Source organism: Rhea pennata, chromosome Z, assembly GCF_028389875.1.
Source record: "Rhea pennata isolate bPtePen1 chromosome Z, bPtePen1.pri, whole genome shotgun sequence".
NCBI classification, from domain to species: domain Eukaryota; kingdom Metazoa; phylum Chordata; class Aves; order Rheiformes; family Rheidae; genus Rhea; species Rhea pennata.
Window position 1 is genome coordinate 53,755,346 of NC_084702.1, and position 20,429 is coordinate 53,775,774.

The following is a 20,429-nucleotide window of genomic DNA, read 5'->3' on the forward strand; positions in this document are numbered from 1 at the left end:
AAAACAATTTTTAAATGGCAGAATGATTTTTGAATAGTTGTGCGTACTTAACATAGTACATCAAAATTATGTTAAGTAACTTCATATGAGTGCTAAGAAAACTTTTTAGGTACTAATTATTATTCCTTTCTTGTAAACTATTTACAGAAAATATATATGTTTAAATTTCTTAAATCAATAAATCTTAAGAGTTGGGTGTGGAAATCAAATTGGAGATGAAAATCAAAGTCTTATTTCCTTTGAAAATTCCCAGCTTTACCAGTGCCTCTTGCAATATGAATATTACCTTTCATAACAAGAATTGTAATACCTTTGTGTGTATTTACATACCTTTCATATTAAGGCTGTTTAAGAATTTTATTAAAATAATGTGACTTTCATCTGCCATTACTTCTGTCTCTAGAGCAGAATACGGTAAGTGTTTAGCATTATCTCCTGTCCAAATTTGTAAAAAAAAATAATTGTTTATGTATTGTATGTGTAGTTACAACTGGAAGAGTTTGGAGTATATGTAATGGCCTCATTTACACCCTATTTTAAGATGAGCCAATCTTCCTGAGTGTTGTGTGGATTTCATTATTTTTTACAGAGTTCCTTAAAAAATTGTGCTGGATATATTATAGTGCAGACTCCTTAGTTTTCTAGTTAAGATGACAACTATAGTGTTAATAAAATAATTGAATGTATTGTTAAAATTTGTAAAGTACTTCAGAAAGCCAGAATTCTTTCACAGTGTGTTATGTTGTCTAATGAATTAGTTGATCAATGATTAAAGTTTTAAGTCAAGGGTAAGTTCTTAAACTGCCCTTCATTTGCAAACAACGTTAAATAAACCAGACTTCTTAGATAGGAAAGCAAGCTTAGATAGTATAACCCTATTCAAGAGCTTGCCAGTGCAGGCATACCACGTCAAACTGGTTTTTCATTTTCATTGAACTGTGGGAGAAAGGGTTATAACTCTGATGTTACTTGCGCTTGTGACATTACCTCTAACAGCGAAGTGCTCCTTGAGGGTTCTAAAACATTGGCTCACTTTGGCGGTGGAGGGAAGACTGCCACCTGCTGAATCACTCACATTTGCTCTGTGTCTTGTATGTTTTTCTTTGGGCAAGCTGGAAAATCTTTTAGATAACTTTTAGGGGTAGTTTTTTAACTCATTTTTTGTGATGTGCATTTTTGAGTGTAAATAAATGCTTGCCTTAACGGTGGAGAGGTACAGAATGTGTCCTCAGTAAAATTATATGCAAAATCTTATTATATGCAGTATTTTAAAATATACTTTGCTAAAATAAGAGATACCAGCTACACTAGTATGTGCGATAAAGTAAGCAATATGGCCATCCAGATCTAAAGCCTTTCATAGCTATAAAATCTTTTATTTTTCCCTTTTTGCTAACTGAGTAAATTATGTAATACTTTTTAGTCATTGTGATCACAGAGGTTTTATTGTTTCTTTTCAGATAAGATGGGAAAAAAACATCACACTGGGGGAGCCCCCAGGATTCTTGCACTCCTGGTGGTGGTAAGTGTCAGTTTTCTTTTTGGGGGATTTTTAGAACATGCTGATTGTGAATTTTAATGGCTGGAGGCAAGAAGTTAAGGTGAACATGGTGAAAAGGGTGTAAAGGTGAGGATCAAGGACTGTTTTTTAGGGAAGTGATGAAAGAAAGAAAAATCAGATATTATATGCTTAAAAATAATCACAAAGTATAATATTATCTACAATTTTATTTATCCGGTCTATATTCAATCTAAAACAAAGGTCTGTTTTGGTCTTCCCCCCCCCCCCCCATCACTGGACAAAAAGAAATACTGTATAGAAGATCGATAACACAGCAGCTTTGAAAGAGGATGGCACCATCTTCCAGTGGATTGTGCCTTTAAGAGATCATTCTCAATGTCCTGAATAACTGCATTTGAAATATATATACATACATACATGCGCGCGCGTACACGCACACACACACACACACACACACACACACATTCTGCAAATAGATGTGAGCTTCCTCAGTCTTGAGTCCGTGTTCTAGTCACAGGAATAGCATATGAAAGCATTTAGCTGAGCCAAAGCTACCAGCCTTTTTGAGCAGCGGTGTGCGATAGCATGGGCTTGGATGTTGCAGTAGCTGTATTTGCATAGTTTCTCTCAGTTTAGAATATGAGTAGGACACAGAGCTCACTTGCAGTTTTTTATGCACGGTGCCACTTGCTTTGTATGTATCCGTGTGCAGAGATGTATTTCTGTAAATAACATTCCAAAGGAAGAGAGTGTTCATAGGCACTGCTGATCAGCCATATTAATTGAGTGGTGGAAGCCTGACAAGATGAACTTGTTCTGTGTATCTCTGATATCAACGTTATTCTTAATTTTGATTGTTTGCAGCAGAGTGGTCAAATTTTCCACAATTCTGAACTGTGATCCTGGGCTGAGTTAGAGGATTGTGTCTAAAACAAAGAAACAAAATGAAACTCTAACAAATTTTGTTATTTTAATTGTTCTACCATACTGATTTGATTCTAGAAACTTCGTGGCTGACATTGCTGTCATAGTTAAGTATCTTACATACTATTTCTTAACTGTTTAGAGAGACCAGTAGTGTGTTAAAGTTGATTCATGTATAACTATTTGAAAGGTAAGGGGAAAGATTTATCAGACTATCGTGATTTCCTTTCCCTCTTTATAACCCAAGAACTTTAAGATGGCATACCCTTCTATTTCCTACTCTTATTTATACACTTGCTTCTCTAGGAATTTTTGTTTAAAGAACAGTATTGGACCTTGGAAGAAGTCCCTTCATTCTCTTCATTTTCTTGCCTTTTTGCAGTATTATCATATGAATCTGCCCCTTCCAGTGCTTTCTGGTAGTAAATTGCAGCAGTCACAGAGGTATGAGGTTAAATGCAGGGCTGTAGTAATTTGCTTCATACTCCATAAGCTTATATATTAGACTTGCTTCTGGGTTTGTGCTACTGTGGTTTTAAAGGAATATGGCATTGCTTGCCTCCAAAAATCAGATAGTAGGACTTTATTCGTCACAGACATTTTACAAAGTTAAAATTCTTTCATAGAGGTAAGTGTTTTCAGCTCTTGGCTAGAAAGTGATATATCTATTTCTATTTATACACATGTATGTGTGGTGTGTGTACTCCATAAAGCCTAAATGAGAATTATAATGATTTTCTCACCATATCTGTAACTTCTTAACTTGCAGTGTATTTTGGGATCTCTACTGTGCAGCTCCAGAAAGACGAGAAACATGTGAACATTCAAGTGAAGCAAAAGCCTTTCATGACTATGTAAGTTTTATATATCTTTACCATGTTTTAATTAATTGTATGTATGTATGAATATGATAGAGAAGTATTTCTTTAGGACAGTGACTCAAAAGTGCAGGAGTCTGTCATATGTAAGTAACTCTTGTTTACTTCCAGGATGCCTTAGAATTAGGACTGTCTAATCCTTTGATTTCTCAGTGCCATACAGGAAACTTCTGGAACCCACATCACAGGTCATTTTCGGAACCCATATCACAGGACATGTTTTGAAGCTATACCAGCACTTCGTAAAGCTTCAAAGCGCTGTCCCACATATTTATACAGAACAAAGGACATCCTATTCTCTCTTTCCCCCATGGACACATCAACTTGGCCTCAGTGTCAAAGGCCCAGGCCAAATGGAGACACAGATAAGTGTTGTCTGTAACTATTCCCTGCCAATGCTAAAGAAAAAGCAGTTCATTGGAATTGATCCTGTGGCTTCTGAAAGGACCATCTGCCTTAATACGTGATTGTTCAGATATTTTTGTATCTTTAAATAAGTATTTTTTGTCATAATAACAAACATACTCACTTGTGGAACAAGATAAATGTAAAATCATCTGGTCTAAGAGAACAACAGAAATAGAGGGGAAAGGATGGAAGTATTATGCCAGTGTTGCCCCCACTGAGTCCCAGTTCAAAACCTAGTAGGGAATTTGGTGGTACCTTGCCAGCAAGGTCAAAAGAAGCGCTCTAGAAACTAGGCACAACATTGCAATTATCAATTCCTTTTTTTTTCCACTCTACCATAATGTAAATGAAGAACTTCAGAACTTTGGATCTGCATTTCAGAGTTGGAGTGGAATCTGGGATATATGTACTATTCCAGCTCTTTTCCATCTGGTGATTTCTTTTCTATTGACAAAATCCACAGGAGGCTGACTGAACTGGGTTTATCACTCCTTTTGCCTATTCGTACAATGTAAAGGGAGAGTGTAACTTTTCCTCATGATACAATCTGAAACTTTTTTCCTTGGGTATTTTCCAAGTCTGTCTTACAAATATTTTATAGTTACTGCATAAAAATATTTCTACATATAAAATTAAAATCAGACTGCCATTCCACAATGTCTTATGAACACAAATTTGGAAAAGCTTAGATGAAACAGCTAAGTGTTCATTTTCTATAAAGTATTTGATTTCAGTTTTTCTTTTGCCCAAATTGTCATAATCTGATGATTGCTCAGCATCCTGTGGTATGTGAACTATGTGAACTTGCCTTATTTGTAGTTAACAGAGACTGTGTTATGAATGCATCATCAACACATTTAGCACTGTTCATCATGTTCTACTTACAGACCAATGATGCTTTAGTACCCATCCTTGGTGGTTAGATTTTGAGGCTGACTGGTGGAAGAGCTTGGATAACTTTAGACAGTAGTGTCCGTGCTACATTGATCGCTCAGTTGTCGTAATCAATGAAAAAATATGTGAGAGAGGGGAAGATGATCTTATTGCTCAATTCAGTCTGCTACGCAATGTCGTAATGCAAAAAAACTGAGAAAATACTTCAATGGCTTCTGTGTGTGATGCAGTTATGTGCTTGTGTGAGTGTTTAAATTACTATAGAGAGTCTTGTTTGTTGAAGAATAAATGAGGTCATGATATGCTTCTGTATGTACATCAGTCTGCATAAGGGAGGATAAATGTTTATTTTAAAATAATTTGGTTTATTTTGTAAATACATTTACTGAGCATTTCTCTAACCCACACCTTATTGATCTCTTGAGGTGACAAGAAAAACTAGCTGTTGCATAGTTTTCATCACAGTTGAAGTAAACTTGTCTGATATTTAGCAAAACTGATAATGTTGCTTACTGTCATGTGCTCTTTGCTTAACGAAATAATCTGCCTTATGAAAAGTATGTGCTTTTGGAACGTTGTTTTTCTTTAATATGAGTATATTGTACATTCATATTAAAGCACAGGACAAGTAGTTTTATAATACAGTCAAGAACATTTCATAGTAGTTGAACATAAATATTTATTAAATGCTTTGTGAAATCGTGACCCATGTGGAGTTTTGCCATTGACTCTGGAGAGGTCAAAATTCCGTCATCAATGAAGACTGTCATAGAGCCAGTCACCAAAGTCTAGCTAGTAAGCCAGGTTGAGCGGTTTGATAATATCAAGACACTGCAGGTAGGTTGCGGATTGAGTAATAGAGTATTTGTAGTTGTACTGACCTTTTTAAAAACTGTAATTGTCAAGTGCAAAAAACACAGAAGGCTTGTTTATTAATTCATACTAGCAATTGAGATTTTTTTTTCTTATTAAGTATGTGTTCTCTTGACCTAAGAAAATGATTCATGGTGAATGTGTGAGTGGTCCCTAGTTCTTACACCAGACAAGTCAAATTTAACACTAAGTAGGCTGAATTAGCTGGCCCAGTATCTTTTCTGTCTTTGTTTCTGTGAGAAAAAGAAAAGTTTAAAAATATATGATGGAGGGAGGGAGCACCAGGGCATGATTTAAGGGTTTCTGAAGAACTGCTACCTCCAACAACTTAGTTGCTAGTCGGTCTGAAATGCACACAGGTTGACTCATAAAAATATTAGCTAGAGAAAGAGTTGATTGCTCTTCTATGTTAGTTTTCTCAATATCTTAACTGCAATAGGAAAAAGATAATGCCATGTGAATTCTTTTTTTTTTTCATTCTTTGGAAAAAAAGTTTTGGAGTTATGAGATTTTTCATTATTTAATTTGTCATAAAATTTCAACATGTGCTTTGGTTGTTGTTGAAGATAACTAAATAACTGCAGGTGGACTTGATACATTTGCAGTATACATGAGGGGAGAAAGATTAGGAGAGTCCTTCTCAGTATCTATGTGTAGTGTTATCTCAAAAAACAGTGCGTATTAAGTTTTCTCTAACATCACCTCTGCCTAATGAAGCAAACTGGGTCTTGCATTTGTGTGCCTGTCGGTTTATGCCACTAAATCTGTTCATGACGTTGGTGTTAGAACGCTGGATACCAGTTGTTTATATTTTCAGTTATATGTGTACATATACATGATTCTCTATACAGTAGCATCCCTATTCCACAAAGAAAGTGCTTGGAAGTACTATTTCCTTGTCTTTGGATTGTACTAATACAACTTCTGATTTTATCGAACTGGTGAGAGGAGAAAAATCTTTCATGGCTGACAGCAGGAACATGAAGGGACTCTCAAGGTGGAGGCTGTAACTGCCTGCAATACTAACAATGTTCATCCTAGTAGAGATCAAATAAATAGGAAAGCAGAGGCTGATTCTGGCTTAAAAAGAAGATAACAAATGTTCATACTGAGTATAAATGTTTACAGTACATCTGTATTATCTAAAAGGGATTCTAGTTTTATTTTTTATTGAGATTTGCGGTTGGAATTTTTTTCTGAGTGAACAAGGTTCTGAACTCGTTAGGTATATTTACATAAATATATTTCAGGCTTGAAAGGACAAATTATGTCTTGAAAATATGTGTACTGGATCAGAGAAGTAGGTTCTGCTCTTGAACTTTAATGCAAACATTTTAGAGTTAGAAATACCTTGTTTATCTTGTTTATCTTTCAGGTAACGCAGGAAAGGAAACTGATGCTCACCTCGCCTATTAATATTGCAGACATTTCAGTAAGAATAGCTTATTTGAAGCAGAAACGCCCCCTTGTTTCCTTTCCAAGTACCTATTACTTTTACAAGAGGAAAATCTATGTTCTTTGGAAAACCTGTGAAAAAAGTAATCATTTATATGGGTGATCTGAGACAAAATATAGTCTTCACTGGAGAATGGGTTTTTCTTTATTCAGTGTCCTAAGGAGACCTCTTCATCTTCCTAGTTAAGGTCTTACCTCTCTTGGTTTTCAACTGAGTTGTTTGGCTGGGAGAAGCAAGTTCCAGTGTGAATATTGTTCCTTTCTCCTTTCCCTTTGTTTACAAACTGAATTTAAAACTGACTGAGTCAAAAGGGAAAATAAAATGTAAATCTTGGGATTCCTCAGAGGAGACTGTTGGTTTTTGGAGCCAACCCTGCCAGTGAGTTTCTGACTTCCAGGAGTGGCCGTTCTCCTATTCCACAAGTTGACCATTCATTAGGATCTCAGGACTGGGTTTGGAAAGCTGGTACCTGAAGAGTTCTTTCTTACAAGTTGATACTTTAACATAATGGTTAAAATCCTTTTACAGTCCAGGATTTCTTACGACTCCCACGCATATTAGAAAAGAAGTTCTTTCCATGGTGTTAATGTAAAGAGGGATCTATTAATGCTCACAAGTAGCTATTGTAAAATCTTGATTATTTTCTAGGTTAGGTTTTATTAGTGTCTTTTCCTTCTGTGCGTCTGATGTGTATCAGGGAGGAATTCATTGCTAACTTAAGCTGTTCATTTTCTTGACTTCCCTGGCTCTTGCTACTGCGGTCTTCTGCAGACTAGCTAGCGAGCTTGCGTGTCCGGGTCCTTCTTGGTTTCTTGCTGAAAATTGGATTCTAGGTCACACTTCCAGCTGTCTAGTTCCATGGAACAGAGGATGGAGAATATATATTTACTCCTTCTGGCAAGAGGCAAGTACAGGTGGAGAGAGAACAAGTCAGAGAGAATCTCCAAAATGCTGAGTTCATTGTCGTTGTGTCATTCATCAGGAGAATGCCAAATTCAGTCGCCATGGAATCATGAAATATATAGATCCATGACTGAGATAAAAAGAACAGTTCACAGCTCTGTGAGCTGTTGATTAGCCTTCCTGCACACTCAGGGGAATCTCTCTCCATTTCTTTATTCTCTGTTTGCATTTTTGAGGTTCTCCGCGTTCCCACGGGCTCTAATTAAAAGCTGAGAATCCCAAACACAGTTCTGTGGTTAGGTGTGATTTCTTTTGACTGTGGAGTATGTGCAGTGCCCTGCATATTTTGCAGTTGGCCTACTTTGTCCAGTAGTGCTTAAGGACTGTTCTACCAAAAGAAATGCTTCTCTTCTAAGTTACTTGATAATCTCCTGTGGTAGTTCTGCAGCACTTGCACAAGGGCAATTGCATGTTTACTGATCATGACTGTATCTGTAGTTTCACCTTTTGAATATGTTCCCGAGACATGCAATTGTCTTGAATTAAAGTCATACTGTGTAGATCCTGCCCTTGTCCACCTAGAGAACAGGTTGTTTCTTAAACTGGAAAATACCATTTTTAAAGTTGTTATAACATTCTTTGCATAATCTATACTGACCTCTTAATGAAAAGCATCTCTTTCCATATAGTCACTGTTAACATAGTGTACTTCACTTTTTGTTTGTATAAACAGTGTTCATTTTTAAGTATGAATTAAAAGCCTTTCTTTCCTGCTATCTTATTCCAGAGAGATATATCTCACTTCCCAGTGCTTAGATATATTTGTTGTAAAATACATTCTTAGATATGAAAGCTGTGAGGAAAATAAGGAAGTTTGGCATTTACTCTGAAATTCCATATTGGAATACATTATATAAATCTATATTGTTAAAGACTGCCCTGGTCTGTTGGAAAATAAAATTAACAATTAGGAAATCATATTCAATACAGAGTACTTTAAGTAAGCTCTCTTACAAGGTGATGTCTTTGGTGTACTACATGCACAAACAAAAATCTGTAAGACTCAAAGGTAAAGAAATGCCGTTGTCAGTGCCAGAATGATACTTTGTGTGAATGACCTTCAGTATTAGAAGGCAAGCGACAAATCTCCAGTTAGTAAACTGTTTTGCAAAATGTGATGAATGTTTAGATTTCTTTTTCTTCCTTCCAGCTGTAAATTGCACAGGAACACTAGTATAAAATGAGGTGAATGTCCTCACGGAAGGATAGTGGGGAGGTTGGGGAAGGTGTGCAGAGAGCGCACCTCTCTGTGTAGTGTTCACAGTGTGAGACTCTTGCGTGATTGGCAGAATCCTGCACATGCAAGCTTAACATTTCCGGTCTGTTCAACTGCTTGTTTTGTTGATGTAGTGTGTGTTCTTTAGTTCAGTTGTTTGGAATGGAATAACTACAGCTCCAGTCCTCGGTCAAAGTAAGCATCACTTACTGCAGTAGGGCTGCACTGACTTGTATCAGGATTTGGTCCACATATTTGTAGGTGTAGCTCAAGTAGCACAAAGCAATGTTGTAGTGTTATCTGCAAGATCTGTGAAACTGTTTTGTTTGCTCTTCAGACCCCTTTTGCAGGAAAATGTACATTAATTATCTTTTTGTTTCATGTTAAGAAACTCCCTGAGAATTCTTCTCCTTGCATTTCCCTTTTCTGCCCCTGCCTTCCTTCATCAATCCCCCTTATGTACGATTGGATGTTATAATGACTTAGACTTCAGGTGCCCCATGTCACAAATGTTATTTGTAAGCTTTGGTAAAAACATGTATTATTTCTTATACAACTACATAAGTTTTTGTCTTTATAAAGATAGTTTCGTAGGCAAGTTTGGCTGTGCTTTTAATATGAGGGCTAAACTATTTGTTGCAGACAGAAAAATAGAATATATTCTCCCCAAAATTTCAACACTTACCTTTAAGTGCAGAACTAATTTTCTCAGAATTTAGAAGTAAAATGGTTAAATCTTGACAGTATGAGGAGCTGCCATCTCCCGTAAGGGCAGTCTAGCTGCCTGTGGACATGTTGAGAAAGTGCCTCTTTTCTAAGAATGTTTTGTGCTTCTTTTTTCATTGAGAACAATGGGACATAAGAGACTCATGGAACGCTCTGTAGAAAAATTAGTATGTATGTTGATAACAGAACATTAAAAAAAGCATAAGCACATAATAACATATTTAAAACCATGCCAAATTTACGAAATAGGCAGGACAAAAAGAGGAAGCTTTTTGTTTTCTTTTGCTTGGGGGTAACGGGGGTTTGTTTGAGCATTCAACAGGTTATGGGAGAAGTGAGTGACCGGCCTAAGAGGTAAGGTGGAGAGTATAGGATAAAGCAGCGGTCAGAAGATTGGGGGTAGTGGCTGTAATGCTCGGGCTGCTTCACAATCTTCCAGAATATTTAGTCTCTAGAATATACAGGTCGAATCTGCTGTAAAGTATTTTTTTATAGCATTGATAGACAGTGTTAAATTATTAGAATCTTTTGCTAGTAGTAGATTTCTTCGTGAGTTTACTTTTCTGTGTTCTGAAGTCTGACACTGGAATAATTAAAATAAATCCAAGGTAACTCTGTTCTAAAGTTATGACACGTGATATTGTCTGGAAGAAGGCTTTAACTAGTTTTCAGAGCTATGTTGTTGAATGTATCTTACTTGAAAATTTCAAGCAACTAGCTCCTGACATATTTGGAACAGAACTGCATTTATTCAAATTTCAATTTCTGTTTTAAATATGCTATAATGGAGTATTTATGCTAGTACAGCAAAGCTTGTATTATAATTTAAAATTTGGACTTAATTTGGAGTGAACTCCAAGTCTTTTAAGTCATGGTTTCAGTGAAGAGAGGATCTTTTTTCTCTTACAATTAAAGTTCTTTATATACATATATTTCATAATAAACATTTTACTCATTTAAAGCATGAAAGCATGAACATTTTAGTTTTAGATATTTCCTCAGAAGTTGTAGAAGTTTGGGTTGTTTGTCATTTGTTTTGTTTTTAAGAATGCGCATATACATGTTACCCTGAGTTTAAACAATATGCGTTAAGAAATGGCCTATTTCTAAAATTTTGTTCTAGTAACTACATTTAAAAACATTATAATTACCACTGTACACATGCAGATCTATTTCTGTTCATTGTATAGTGTGAACAGTATGGTTTTACAGTGCTCTAGGAAGTTATCAAAGGAGATTAAGCTGTAGCGTGGTAACATTGGGAATATTAAATTGGCTGACAAGTGGTCTGAATTTAGGGTTAAAGACCTTCTGACATTAATATTTAACATTGATTGTACATAATGCTTTTCATCAATAAAGTACTGAACAAACATTTGATCAATAGAGAACAAACATTGGATTAAAACCTTGCAAGAACCCACTTGCTGTGCATGCTCCCCCCCCCGCTAGTCTTTCTTCTGATGTTTATTTTTTGTATCAACGTTTCATTTCCAGTTTATTATTCCAAATGAGAATAAAGATTTAGGTCGCCTTCTGTTAAATGTTTTCATTTAGAAGTTCCAGTTTAGCTAGTTTGAGAACTGTGCCTAGGTGTGTGCATCCATGTGTGTACCTGTATGTAGAGATATATTCCTATCTACTAGAGTAGTAAAGTACAAGGCAGTACTACTTTGATGTAAAAAATTTTTGTTTTCCCGGTAACAGTGTTTGGCTATATTTGGGACGCTTTACTTAAATATGTTTTTCTTTATCCTCATAAAAAGTAAAAGTGAAAGTGAGAGTGTTATTCCTGAACAATATGCCAAACAGATTTTGCAGTAAGCTCGACTGCTCTGTTAATACCTTTAAGTGACTCATTTCAGACTTACTTAACACATGCCTGGAAAAACCAAAGACTTATAATATCCATCTGCTCTCTAATATGATGAAAGATGAATCCTGAAGATCACAAATTGTGGGAGACATGCAGCTCTTAATAAGAACAGCTGAACAACAAATGTCTTATGAGAGATGGTGAAAAATGAAGTAATGAGGAGGAAAGGCAGGGAAGCCTCTTGAGGGAACATGGATATCCATGGCTGACTAGAACTGTCACATCCAAACATTACACTAAATGTGAAATGCACATTATATAACACAAGTCACAGGGAACAGATAATAGTCTATTTAATTTTTCTACCAATTTAATGCACTAATATTACAAGTAATTGTGCTAACATGGATACTTGAGTTTGCACAGGATCTATTTTACTTTAGAAGAAATGTGATGCAGATCTCTATATTAGGATATGTGTTTTCAAAACGGGCTTTTGAAATCTTGGTTATTTTAATTCCCACATTAATATCATTCCAAACAACGTTTTTTTTTTTTTTTTTAACTTAGCTGTTGAATATATGTAAAACTTCAATGTGTACGAATAAAGCATTTCATTTCCACATATAATATTACAGAAAAAACCATACATGCATGCATATGCACTTAGAGCAAAATGAAGATTGTGGCATAATCAAGAATGAAGATCAAATCTGATTTTAGGTGAAACTCTATTTTGCTCTTTCTCATTCTAGGTAGTTTAAATGTTGCCCCTCCTTAACTTAAATGAGTAACTCCATAGTGCTGTCACAGTGAAGTATACAAACTAGATTTATGCCAGTTAGCAGGGATACCAGTAACAAAATTCGGATGCAGCAGCCTGTAACCTGTCAGAGGCGAATTTACCTGCCGAGAAAGCAGTACTGTGTATAATTCACCCCAATCTGACATAGGAAGAAGACAAAACTCGTTATAAGATATATGATAAATATTTTGTTCTGAACAATAGAGAATCTTGAAAACATTTTCCAATTCTGCTTTGGAATCCACTTGCCATAAATGAATTACAAAACTGAAATTTTAGCCTATGAAATGTACAAAGTTCTTAACCATAAAATAGTTGAGGTGAGTCTTGTGAGGTGAGTTTCTGTTTTGAGAGGGGAAAAAGTATACAGGTAGCATAGATACCATAGGTAGTGGAGTATCGTGTTATACCATGTAAATCAATTTTACATAAATAAGCTTTGCAGTGAGATTTGTAAAGACAGACACTAGAATCCCTGTGGAGCAGAACCTCATTGACTTTATCACAGATCAACACAGATGTTGCGATCTGCCCGTACAGATCAGATGGCAGGATGAGGGTCTTTGGCCCTAACCTGGCAAACAATTTCATGGTTGAGTAGCATTGTAAGTGTGAATACTCTCGTTAAACTCCCATGTTCGTTTGCAGTATCAGGATCATATGAAACAGTATGAAAGCAATGGGTCATTTTTATTTACTGTCCGATTTTAGTTATTTTCTCCATATAGCAACCAGCTCTTCAGTTACTTATTCTAAATTTTTTCTGAATATTCATTTGCAAAGGGACCTTTTTCTGATTCCCTCTGTTATGAAGAAATACTCTAAATTTCTGTTTATAAGAAGGACAAAACTCTATTGATGAGGGGTCCTGCAGAGAACTATACCGTATCATTGCAGAAGGATTTTACTCAGTTCCAGCGATTCATTTGTCACATTTTGTTTATTTCCCACTGTTTTTACGGTTTTATATTCTTCTATTTTTTGTACACCAGCACAGTGTTTTCTGAATCCTGTTGCCAATTGCTTTATATTTCTTGCTTCAGTTGCTTTTCTGCCGTTGTTACATGCAGGTCACGTGGTGGGTTGGGGAATGATGGATCACAGGAGTATAGTTCTACTACTCCTAAGTCAGATACAGCTGCTCTCTTGGCTTTCGCTCATTTAGAATAGTTTACTTTATGCTAGTTAGATAGTTTAATTTAGCATTTCCAGTAACTGCCCTCCTCCCTTGAAAGATAAACAAAATTAAAAATAAACAGTCTCCTACCAACTGCTCTTTCTCTCTGTGTGATGGCCATCCCTTGAGGGCTTGTGGAATCTTCCTTGACGCTGGAAAGCTGGAAAGAAAGGAGGCTTCCTTTGGCTGTCTGCTGGGAAACTTTTGCCCCGTTAGCATTACAAAAGGAAGTTACTGATCAGTCAGCATCTCAGGTTTCTGTATTCCCTTTGTCAGTGGCCTTTCTTGACGGTCGGCTGTGCGGTTCCCTTGGGACTGGACAACTTCCACTTACTGGCTGAGTACTGTTAATTCTTGGGTAGTTAAAACTGATAATTCTCCATGCCTTCATGAATATTCAGTCCAGACTTTGAAACAAAACCTCTTCTTTGCTCAGGTTTGAGAGCGTGCCTTTCCAACAGACACACACAGGAAAACTCCCATTTCACTTTTCCCTTAATAGGAAAAAGGAAGCACCTTTATATCCTTACTTTCTTTCCTGATAATTTGTAGAATCTTCCAGGAAGAAATTGATATTATAAATTCCTGTTGCAGCTGTGTAATATGTGGAGGGTTTTGCTGACGTCTCTGTTCCGTAAATCATGTTCCTTAAGCTGTTTGAGGAACTCAGCTTTTATTATTTTTTAAAAAAATACCTTTCTTAGCCTCCTTGATTGCTTAGAAAACATGGCCTGAACGAAAGATGGGAAATGATTAGGTGCCCTTGTAAAATTTACACTCTTTAATTCAGTTTCTTGAAATCTGGATTACCATAAGAAAATGGTATTAAAGAGTAGCAAAGAGAATGATTTCAAAAGAAGGCTTTACTCTGTTTTTTACGCCTGTAATCCTGTTACTAGGTGTTGTCTCATCCCATACAGGTAATTACAGTACCTTTACAGTTGATAAATGTATATCTTTTTTATTAACATTAAAAGAAGCACATCAACAAACATAAATGTAACTTTCCATTTTCTTATAATACATATAATTTATGAAGTGGAATCTATAGGTTATGGTTGTTTTAAAAGTCTGTTTTAGTTGCTTTCAAATTTGATAAGCTTCAGAAGTTCCAGCTGAAATTGTCTAGTCAAGGTGTCTGCTTCAGGCTGAATTCTTTCCTCCTGGTGACTTTTAGCAAGAGCGGTTCTCAGAGGATTTATAGCACTCCACGTAGATAGATGAAACACAACTGTTCTTCCTTTTGGTGGAACCATTATGTTTTGTTGGAGGAGAAAGAAAAGGGTTGAGGTAACTCAGCAAAGCCTGTAAAAATGGTATTTGTGGAAAGAAGCGGGAAGGTTAAATGACCAGGAATTTAGTTTTAAAAAAGTGGCAGAGGGGAAGGCATGATAGCAATTAAACATCTTTGAAGTTAGGTGGTAGCAGAGATGGGTATTTCTAGAAGTTATATTTTTATTAAAAGGCTGGGTCCTATTTAAATACAGTGTTAAACATGCGAATTCTTTTCGATGGAACCTAATACAAGACCCTCTCTCACTACAGGCGTCTTTAAAGGGTTCTTCAATGACAGTCTGGGCTAATTCACATTTCTGCAAGGTTAGACAACCCTAACAACTGATGTATTTACAGCCAGGCAGGCTTGAGACTTCAAAATACATGGAAGAGAAAAATTGCCATCTTGATGTATTTATTTTGTTATCTCTTTTTAATTTATCAGCCACCCAAAATGCAAAATAAATCAATCTCTCTCTCTCTCTCAAAAAAAAAAAAAAAAAAAGGCCACTGAATGACACTATTGCCGTGCATTTTAGCTGTCATAGCTATTCTGTTCTTACGAAACAGCAGGGGATTGATATTAACAAGATTCCTGCTCTCTAGTTCTTGGAGAGTAGGATTTTTGTGTAACTCAGTTCCCTGCTGGTTCAAAAACAGGGCTGGCAGAAAGAGCAGAGGATGATTTGTTAATAATGTTAAATGGGCATGCCCCAATTAGCATTATTAGGATTATTACCGTTGAGCCTAGATTTGAATGATTGTTAAAACCTCTGTTTTTGTTATCTACGACGTGTTCAAGACTGTCTGCTTTAAAAATATATTTAAAGCTAGCAGGAGCTGAAGGAGGTAGTAATTTGGGCCCTGGTGATTTTGACACAATGAATTAAACTTCAGCTATAGGTGCCTAAAGATTGGCTCTAAAGTTCATGCAAATATAAGTGGCTTTTTTTTTTCTTTTAAAATCTCTGAGTATGCAGCCAACTTTTTATTGAAGTCAGATGAATTCCAGAGGTGCTCAGACAGTAGTAAATTGGGCTACCTATTTAAGAGGCTGAGTGCACATGTAGGCACTTGGTTACTTAGTTATTCTTGTAAATCTTGGGTTTTACTGTTTCAAACTGTGGCTCGGTTTATACATATTTCAGTAGTAATATTTTTTTTTTTTACAAATAAAGATTTCTTGATACAGAGGTAAGAGCAGATGAACTGAAGGGATTTGGTAAACTGGTCACATAAAAGACTGGATATACCCATGTTCTGTCAGGAATTTTCTGGTTTAAAAATTTATAGTAAAGCATAACAACTTGAATACCTGTTCTGTTTTGTTTTCACATTACTCACAGTTTTCAGACTTTCAGAGTAAGATCAAAGGAAATATTTCAAGAAATAGTTCGTAAAGCATTTAGGTATTGGATTTCATACTTATTAGTCACTAGAAGCCATGTCAGAAAAAGTGTTTTAACTTTATTAAACAGGGCCTGACAAATGTTGCAGCTGTTGAGATACTGCCTTGATAACTTCAGAAATTGAATTATTATTTCTGTGCTTATTGTATGCAATAACACACAACCATTACCTAAACGTGTATATTATGTGTTTTGGAAAAAGAATATTGCTTTTTTTAACAGTCATTTCTATGTTGTGTTTTTGCTGAATAAGCAAACCATGCAGCTCTTGAAACTGCAAAATTGTAAAATGCCTCAATTTTTTATATGATGGAGAACACACCTTATTTGAACTTTCAAAACATCAAGCAATTCTACAGTCCTGGTATAATTCTCCAAACTGATTATTATTTTTATTTCCCATGACGTTTAATCTGTCAGTTCTTAAACTTTCTTTGAGGTGAGCTATAACTCTTTCTTTAGTGAGAAGAGTGTAATCTACTACTCTTCTATGGACATGATACCTTGTAGTCCGGGTGCCTTTTGCTCTTATGACCTATGCAGACACTTTATATTCTCTCTATCAGAAACATGTTTTGATACATGTTTGAAACATGTTTGTTTCTGGTTTACAGTTCATCTCTTCAGGGATGTTTGATGTATGGACTCTGATTAGGTTTCAGAAAATAACAAGCTTTTAACTGATGCAGGAAATGTATAGATATAGACAAAAGTAAACAGCTTTCATTCTTGCTCAGTTTCTTTAATCGTGGAGCATTCTGTGCGCTGTGGATCCTTTATCTTCACCTGATTTCTCCATCCAACCGAAGGATGTGCTCTCTTTCTAATGTGTAGCTGGTTTTCTTCTTTGTCTGTTCCCATTCTCGAACAGCATGTCTTTGCTATGAGTGTATTTCTGATTCTTTTTTTTTAATCAATTTTCTTGCACCTTTGAGTCTCATTCATTTATTTCTCAGATTTCTAAGCCTGATTTTATTGTTCGATTTTTTTTTTTTTTTTTTCTGGAGGCCCAATTAGCAATTGATAGGTAGCAATTGATTTCTCTGTCTGTCTCTAGTGCAAATTCTGCTGCCTCAAGGGACAAAATACCATTGCTTTGCTGGATGTCACATAGACATTGCCTTCTCTGTAAAAATATATGTTCCAGTACTATTTAATTGATAATGTACAAATTGCAAGAGTAAAATGGAATAAGTTAATTGTTGAATGTCTAAACTTGATGTTCTGATTTTTAAATATTCTATGTATTTATAATATTTTAGAACAACTTTGGCAGAATCTCACTATGAATAGCTTTTAAGAATGAGTGCTTAATTGAGTTCTATAGATCACAGCACAGAGCCATCTAGAACATAGCTAGTGAATGAGTTAGTTTGATATCAGGAAATCTGAATGAAGAAAAAGAGGAGAGATTCGAAGGGTTGTAATTATTTATGATGTTAATTTTCTCTGTTTACCTTTTTCAACATGTGGCTTTTGGAAGTGTCTCCTTTGCAAGGTCATTAAAGTAAACCTCAAGAAGAAAACTTCTGCTATATACCATTTAAACATTGCATACTAAATTGTTTCTTTGGGTATTACCTATTAGTGTAAACCTGAAGGTGTTTCATTATCTAGTGTTTCCTTTCCTGGTGTGAATTAGTGAGCACATGGCCTAGTTACTTAACCCCTGAACCTTTCCTTACCAGGGGAATTCTTTGGCTGCTAGACTTGCATACTGTAACTGAGTGTAGTTTCTAGTCTTTCCTTGACAACTACTGTCACTCTGACGTCTTGCTTCTTTTGGGGAAATCAATCAAACGTCTGTCTCGAAAGAAGTCATTTTTGTGTTGCTTTATGGATCATGTAGCAGAAGGTGGTAGAAATCACAAATAGTTCTTATCTTTAGGTTTACAAAATATGCAGTTTTCAATAACTGTGGATCTGTAAGCTTCTGACCTCCTGCTCCACCCAGATGTGTTATTGGAAAGTCCATTAGCAGAGTTTTCCATTAATTACTCACTTTAGCTTGGTTTACCTTTTGATTATATCAGACTATTATCAGACAAAAAAAATGGTATGATAAATTGCATCAGTGTAAACATTCAAACACATTTTCACATTTAGAAAGTGTTGAGGAGGATGATGCACTGAGCAAAAAATGACAAGTGTGTTAGTACGCAAATAGTTCCAACCTTTAGCCCAGCAGCCCTACTTCATGTCCTTTTTCCTTTAAAAGATACAATTTCTCTGAAATACTCTTTCAAATGTGTAGTGCAGGAACGCAAAAGAAGGTTCTATATTCATTCAAAAAAGTATTTTTCATTCTAGATCTGATTAGCTTTAAAATTAAATAGAAAATGATGATTAAAACAAAATTACACTTGCTTAATGTTAATGTTACTGTGAAATATCCTAGCACTTAAAATTTATACTACAGCTCAAAAATTAAACTAGTAGTTCTAATTTAACTAAGCGCAAGTTACTTGAGGATTTTATTTTGCTAGACTCAGGAAAAAAAATGAAGTATAATGGTTTCATCTGTGCTCAATGAATTTTAAATAATGCTTGGGAATATAAAGACTGGGTAACCACCCTGAGTGTTTTTCTGGTATGTGTACCTGCTGAATTAGCCAAGGCACAGAATTTTCTTTTAACTATTTTATTTTTTTGCATATTTAACAGCATTAGACGTCTGTGTTTATTTCCATTTAAATTCTATCTTAATTTTGACCTTTCTGAAAATATATTAAAGTACATAGTTCAAATCAGTTGATACTTCTTGACAGTTTTTCTCTGTGTGTGGGCAAACGTCTCATTGTACTACTGAGTGATGTAACCAACCCCCTTTTCAGGAACTAGCTAGTATCAGTCGGCCAGATGATGCCAGCTTGCAGGCACAACTAGCATTACTCAAGTGGAATCTGTGCTCTTGGGGCTGTGTACAACAGTATAAATCCCTTGAGCTCTTGATTTTGTTTCTAAAATTATGTTTCCACTTTCTATACAGATATTTAGGATCCTGCATTAAAAAATGATAAAAACAAGGCTGAAATGCTGCTTTCCTTAGCAGTCTCAAATGTCCATCTCAAAGCTGGAGATCGGCCTTGACAAAATAGGCAAATTTTCTTGCTTGTGTGATCTTTTCCTCCTTTTCTTAACCCACTGTGGCCATTGTTCTGGTACTTCCCCACTGCTAAAAGATTGGTTTTTTTTTTCTTTTTTTTAATTAGAACTTCTTTAACATTCCCTTTTGGTTTACCACTGCTATAGGCAAAGATGCAACCCTGCATATTTCTTCACATGAGAGACCTTGTGATGTGTTATGCCTTCCCTCTGAATCCCTTCTAGCATTACTGACTGTTTCAGAAAACAGCTTCAATTCCTGACACGCCAAGACCTCTGCTTTAATTTTTAATTCTGACCTGACAGGCATTCAGATTCATTGCCTGCAACTCCACTAGAATCAACATATTATTGCATATGTTTGATGAACCGTAGAATTGGCTCAAGTCTCATTTCCAGTTACTTGGTTTCTAAATGTACTCTTTTGGGACCTAAACACTGTTGTCAGTGTTCTTTGTTCTAGTTGCTCAGCAGTTTGCAGTTTAATATTGTCGAGGGGCTTTTGTATTACAGCAGCTGCCTTAGTTATACCTTTGTTATAGACTGGAAGAAATTTAGAAATAGGCCCTGTTTCAAGTGTCAAACTATAGAAAATGTTTTTCTTCTCATTTCTATGTGAGGTATGGATTAAGTAAAACTATATTTTTGTAGTAGTTTTTTAATTAAACATTCAGTCAAAAACTAATCAATTCACCGTGAAATCCAGAAAGTTGTATCTGCTTTTTAAAAAGTTGATTTTTTTCCATATTTCTTTCAGTGTTTTTTTCCTTTTATTTCTGAAGACAGGTAATTAATACACACACTCTCTCTCTCTCTCTACGACACATTTTTTTTAGGTACAAAGCAAAACACTAAATTGTAGTTCGATGCTGCATTAGTTCTGTATTGAGTTTCAGAACCAAACGTTCATCTACTCTTCAGTACAAAACCCCCTTTTGCTTGCTAAATTGTTCTCTATATGTATTTATTCCTGAAACTCTGT

At 35.6% G+C, this 20,429-nt stretch overlaps 1 protein-coding gene across 4 annotated transcripts in view; it reads left to right on the forward strand.

Moving 5' to 3' along the window:
• The window catches only part of SSBP2 (single stranded DNA binding protein 2), a 188,100-nt gene that overhangs the window by 49,126 nt on the left and 118,545 nt on the right, over positions 1-20,429 (forward strand). For all 4 annotated transcript variants that reach the window (XM_062600326.1, XM_062600325.1, XM_062600324.1 and 1 more), the window contains 2 exons: positions 1,461-1,522; positions 3,216-3,300. In XM_062600326.1, coding sequence (XP_062456310.1) covers positions 1,461-1,522; positions 3,216-3,300 — 147 coding nt within the window. The remainder of the gene's footprint in view (positions 1-1,460; positions 1,523-3,215; positions 3,301-20,429) is intronic.